Raw genomic sequence first — 6,000 nt, 5'->3', positions numbered from 1 at the left:
CCCTGGGAGAGACTTAAAGGGCCGGTTTGTTCAGCTGCTGTGGGATGCCCCCTCGCTGACCGTCTCTGGCCCGCGCGGTCCCGCGTAGACGCGCCGGGTCCGACCTCGCGCCACCATGTAAACGACGCCCGCAGGCGGACGCTGGCTTCTTTCCCTGGGACTCCTCTGCCCTGCCCCGGGCCCGGGGCCCTCGATGAGGTGAGCGGGCAGTGGGCCCTGGGAAGGGGACATCGAGGCCTCCAGGGCTTCGAGTTCGGAGGGGAGTGTCCACAAAGCCGGTGCTCGGGCTGTTTGGAAGTCGTGGGGCCCCAGTGGCCTTGATCCCGCCACAGTACTGGTGGGTACTTCAGAGGCAGGGGCCTGGCGCTAGGGAGGGGGGCTGGCGTGGCGCATCGGTGTTACCCTCTGCAATCCCGGCTTGGGACCCTGCGGAAGGTAAAGGGTGCGGCCTGCTCTCCCTCCGTCAGCAAGTATAGGCCACCCAAGGCCTTCGGCGGCGTGCGTTATCCCTGGAGCGCCAAGGATGGGAAGAGGAAAGGGTTGGTCTCATCTCCAGGCCCTAAACAATGGGGGTGTGCTGCGCGGGTATCCCCCTTGAGTTATGTAACTGCCTGTGGTTGCCATGGACATGGGAGGGGTGGCCCAGGGAGTGGGATGGAGACCTGGAGGCCCCCAGGCAGAGCACTGCCTTCTCCACCCTCATCTCCACCATTAGAGGTTGGGCAGCCCCCCAGAATCCAGTGTTTTAGCCTCAGCTTGTCAGTCTGTTAAACAAACCCAGCGTCCCATGGTCTTGGAGAGATACGGACAAAACCTCTAGTGCTCAGTCCCAAACTCTGTCTCCTAGGGCCTCCTCACCTTTCATGAGCCAGGCTTAGAGACTTGGGATTGGAGCATTTTTAGATGCTTTCAGAGGCTCGCAGAACATGCTAGTTTAGTGACAGTGAGTTAATCAAAGAGAGCATATGTGAATGAATTAATGAATCAATGAATCAATGAATCAGTGAGCGAGCTTAGGAAACCATAACTGCTATAAACCTGAGCTAGGGGAGGTCCTCAGGGCTGGGCCACATTTGGCACAATGTTCCCCTCCTCCTGGAAGGCCCCCTTGACTACACCACCTTCCCTACGGAGGCCTCTTGGGGTCAGCTATAGCCAGGTCCTCTCTAGCGTGGCCAACCACCACTCAGGCACTGACCAGACAGAATATCTTGGTACTTGGCTGGCTCTGGTCCTCCATAAACTGGCACCTAGAAGGTGCCTCCCAGGGTGACTCACTTGATACAGGTGTGGGAACTGGGTGGTGTGGGGGGTGGAGGGCTCCCAGCCTCGAGGGTCCCAGAGTTAGCTGTCTCCCCCATTCACAGGACACATCATGCTGACCGGGGTGACCGACGGGATCTTCTGCTGCCTGCTGGGTGCTCCACCCAATGCAGTGGGGCCACTGGAGAGCGTTGAGTCCAGCGATGGCTACACTTTCGTAGAGGTCAAGCCTGGCCGCGTGCTGCGGGTAAAGCACGCTGGACCCGCTCCGGCCCCCGCCCCACCTCCACCATTGCCTGAGGAAGCCCAGGGGGACCAGTCTGGCTTGGTCCGCTGTCAGCGCCGAATCACTGTGTACCGCAACGGGCGTTTACTGGTGGAGAACCTGGGCCGGGCACCGCGAGCTGACCTCCTGCACGGCCAGAATGGCTCTGGGGAGCCGCCAGCCTCTCTAGAGGTGGAGCTGGCGGACCCAGCGGGCAGCGATGGCCGCTCCGGCCCTGTCAGCACCGGGAATGGCAGTAGCGGGCGTCGGCGGCGAGCCCGGCGCCCCAAGCGGACCATCCACATTGACTGTGAGAAGCGCATCACCAGCTGCAAGGGCACACAGGCAGATGTGGTGCTCTTTTTCATCCACGGTGTTGGTGGCTCCCTGGCTATCTGGAAGGAGCAGCTGGACTTTTTTGTGCGCCTGGGCTATGAGGTGGTGGCACCGGATCTGGCCGGCCATGGGGCCAGCTCAGCGCCCCAGGTGGCTGCAGCCTATACATTCTATGCGCTGGCGGAGGACATGCGCGCCATCTTCAAGCGCTATGCCAAGAAGCGAAATGTGCTCATTGGGCATTCCTATGGGTGAGCCAATGCTGGGGTAGGGGTAGGGATAAGTGGTGGGGGCAGAGACTGGACACCCCCATCACAAAACTGATTTCCCCATTAAAAAATCGCATTGACATCTGCAACGAGACAGGGATTCTAAGCAATACTGCTATTGTTTAACATTGTTTTAAAGCAGAATTTCTCACTATTGACATTCTTGGTCCAGGAATTCATTTCTGTGAGGGGCTTTCATGTGCCCTATAGGATGTTTAGCAGCATCCCTGACCTCTACCCACTAGACAACACTAGCAGAATGGTCTAGTGGTAACTGTGACAATAAAAAATGTCTTCAGATGCTGCCAAATTTCCCTAGTGGACAGAATTATTACTGGCTAAAAACCACTGTTTTCAACTAAGTTCAAAAATTGCTTGCCCTGGAGATCCCAAGGGCTCCAAGGAAGGACTAATTGGAATCCATAAATTCTATTTACAAGGCACAGTTTGCTTTAATTCACTCTCCCTTAAAGAGGTGATAGACAATATCATCTCACATTTACATGAGAGCCTTCTCTATGGAAGACTCTGGACCTGGGTGCCACCTGATCAGCATTATTTGGTACCACTCCCTCCTTTACTCAGGAGGAAAGGCAGAACCCAAACAGCCAGCCACGTTGAGAATCATTGTTTTAGTGGTTGTAGCCCATACAATTAGACAAGAAAAAATGTTACATAACCTTCTGAAAGGAAGTAAGGCTGGGAGGTAACTTATTTTTTTTTATGTGATAACAACCCCCAAGGTGGATGCTTATGCTAAATGATTCCTCCAATTAAATAAGCACTCATCTGTGATAGTTCTTATGACCCATAACAATGCCATGTGGTCAGCACAGTTCCTCTTTCATCAGTGTGGAGATGGAAACTCAGAGAAGTTAAGCAGTCTACCCAAGGATACTCAGTGAGTCAGGTCCACCCAATTCCTGCCTGTCCCATTGTCCTTCTTTGTGGCAGAGATTGGCCAACTTTTTCTTAAAGGGCTAGACAGTAAATATTTTAGGTTTCTGAGTCATATGTCAGTCTCTGTTGGAATTTCACCACTCTTATGCCATAGCAGGAAAGCAGCCATTATTGTAAAAAAGGAGGGTGGCTGTGTTTCAATAAATCTTTATTTATAAAATATTTTACAGATTTACAAAATTGTAAACTTCATTTACAGAAATAAGCAGCCAGCTTTAGAGGGAATTAGGAGCTGGACTGCGGGGCTCCTCAGGCTGCACCCTTCCACTTTGTATAAGGCAGGCAGATGTGGCACACCAGGGGTCAGTACGAGAAGATCCTTAAAGGGAAGGGATACACAGGAAACAGTGACCTTCTCTGGGCAGCCAAAGTGTTTGTTTAATCTGATGGCTTTCCCAACAATTGGCAATAAGTAATTCTTATCCCTTTGGAGGTCATGGTGACTTTGAGGATCTGATAAGAGTTCTAGATTCAGATCCTCAAAAAAAAAAATCTACTCTCAACACACACACACAATCTCACCATGTCAGAACATTCAAAATGCTCCACCCATCCCTCACCCACTCCCAATGCCCACAGACCCTAGGGGAAGGACCTTGGCCTTCAAGGACCTGCCTCTAGGGTAAAGTGTGTACATTAACCCCCTCACTGCCTGTACTCTGCTGACTGTCCCCCTTCAACCCTACCCACCCACTGGGCAGTGTCTCTTTCTGCACATTCCTGGCGCACGAATACCCAGACCTGGTGCACAAGGTGATCATGATCAACGGCGGGGGCCCCACGGCCCTGGAGCCCAGCTTCTGCTCCATCTTCAACATGCCCACGTGTGTCCTGCACTGCCTGTCGCCCTGCCTGGCTTGGAGCTTCCTCAAGTGAGTGAACTCAGCTCTGGCTGACCCCAGCAGCTCCCCAAGTTGTGTGGGAGGGGAGGCTGCCATGGGGGTACCCCAGGTGGGCCAAATGGCATGTGGGCTCCAGCGGTGTTTCCCTCCCACCAGGGCTGGTTTTGCCCGCCAAGGGGCCAAAGAGAAGCAGCTACTGAAGGAGGGCAATGCGTTCAATGTGTCGTCCTTCGTGCTGCGGGCCATGATGAGTGGCCAGTACTGGCCCGAGGGCGACGAGGTCTACCATGCTGAGCTTACCGTGCCTGTCCTTCTCGTCCATGGCATGCATGACAAGTTTGTGCCAGTGGAGGAAGACCAGCGCATGGCTGAGGTAGGAGCTCAGCACCCCAGCCATTGGCTTCCTAAATCCCCCTCCTATAGCCCAGGGGAACTTGACCATGTTCGTCAGCCTCAGGGACATGAGAGTTTAGATCAAGCAATCCAGAAAGTAGGGCCATCCTGGCCAGCTATTAGTCTTGTGCACTGTCAGCTGTGCTGGGTCTAGGGACCCTTGGGACTCCCACCATTGTCCAAGACCCTCCACCCCCCATTCCCAAGCGCTGGTGGATTTTGTTGCCCAAGGTGGGAGGGATGGGGGGCTGGTGGCACAGAACCTGCTCATCTCAACTTGTAAGTCAACAAAAGGCACTCTTCACAGCTGGGATTTGTATAAGTGACCAATGAGTGGGCAGGCTATAGAATTTTGGGAGAGCATACCAGGGGGCTCTTTAGATCAGAGATTGCCAAAAAGAGGCGTAGGATCGTTAACACTTGGAATAGCTCTGGACCAGCAGTTCTTAACCAGAGATGATTCTGCACCCCTGCCAAGGGGAGCTTGGAAATGTCTGCAGACTTTTTGGTTGTTGAGGCTTAGTGGGAAAGGGAGTGTGCTACCAGCATCTGGTGGTAGAGGCCAGGGATATGCTCAACACTCTGTAATGAACAGGACAGCCCCACAGGAAAGGATTGGCCCCAAATGTCAGTAGTGCTGGTGTTGAGAAACCCTGCTCTGGACATACTGTAGAAACATAAATAACTGTGATGAATACCAAGTTGGGCTCCAGCAGGGTGACAGGCCATCCTCCAGCTCCCCCTTGGGTGGAAGTGGAACTATGAAGGGTAGACTGCAGGAGGGACTTCCAGATGCTACATGGCATAGGTAGCTGGTAGGGAGTCACAGGGCAACCTGTCGCACATGCGCTGAACCTATGTCTCCTGCAGATCTTGCTCCTGGCCTTCCTGAAGCTCATAGATGAAGGAAGCCACATGGTGATGCTGGAGTGCCCTGAGACGGTCAACACGTTGCTACATGAATTTCTGCTTTGGGAGCCCGAGCCTCCGCCCAACGCCCTGCCAGCGCCCCTGCCTGTACCCCTGGAGGAGAAGAAGTAGCCACTGGGCCAGCAGAGCATCACAGATGAGCAGGAGGCTGGGAGCCCGTGACGTGATGGGGTCTGCAGCCAGGACCACCAGGGCAGGCAGTTGCTCTGGTGGGCGGGGTCAGGCCGGGGAGAAGCCCCAGGCTGGCTGGGCTGGGTGTGACATTCGAGGGAGCCAGGTGGACACCCCCCAACTCTGCTTGTGTCCTCCGGGGCCCATATGGCTATAGCAGAGACCTCTGCCAAGGATGACCTTGTACAGAAGTCCCCTCCCAAAGCCATGGCCATGGCCAAGGTGGCACCCACCCCACTCTGTCTTACGTGTCAGCTGTGCTTGATCCAGGGACCCTTGGGGCCCCGCCCCATTGCCCAAGACCCCCCACCCCCATTCCCTGGCACTGGTAGCTTTTGTTGCCCAAGGCGGGAGGGATGGGGGGGCTGATGCCACAGAACCTGCACATCTCAACTTGTAACTCAATAAAAAGTGACAATCCAAGCCTACAGACCTGTGCTGGGTGACCACAGGGCAGATGTTCCCCTGAGCCTCAGTTTCCCCATCTACAGATTTGGCTGATGCGGGTGCCTCCCCATCAGGGCCTTCCAGGATTGCTCCGCAAATTTCCCCTCCCGTGAACACAAGGGTG

General features: G+C 54.6%; 1 protein-coding gene across 1 annotated transcript; it reads left to right on the top strand.

Moving 5' to 3' along the window:
• On the top strand, positions 1–5,852 carry ABHD8 (abhydrolase domain containing 8). The gene is made up of 5 exons (XM_045853128.1): positions 1–198; positions 1,368–2,115; positions 3,795–3,965; positions 4,092–4,308; positions 5,199–5,852. The coding sequence occupies exons 2-5, from the start codon at positions 1,376–1,378 to the stop codon at positions 5,367–5,369; spliced, it is 1,299 nt and encodes a 432-aa protein (XP_045709084.1). The 5' UTR covers positions 1–198; positions 1,368–1,375; the 3' UTR covers positions 5,370–5,852.
• The last annotated feature ends 148 nt before the right edge of the window (positions 5,853–6,000 follow it).

This window comes from Phyllostomus hastatus, unplaced genomic scaffold, assembly GCF_019186645.2.
Source record: "Phyllostomus hastatus isolate PE091 unplaced genomic scaffold, TTU_PhHast_1.1 phas_contig_98, whole genome shotgun sequence".
Classification (NCBI taxonomy): Eukaryota; Metazoa; Chordata; class Mammalia; order Chiroptera; family Phyllostomidae; genus Phyllostomus; species Phyllostomus hastatus.
The sequence above is the reverse complement of the archived record's forward strand: the minus strand, read 5'-3'. Positions and strand labels throughout refer to the sequence as shown.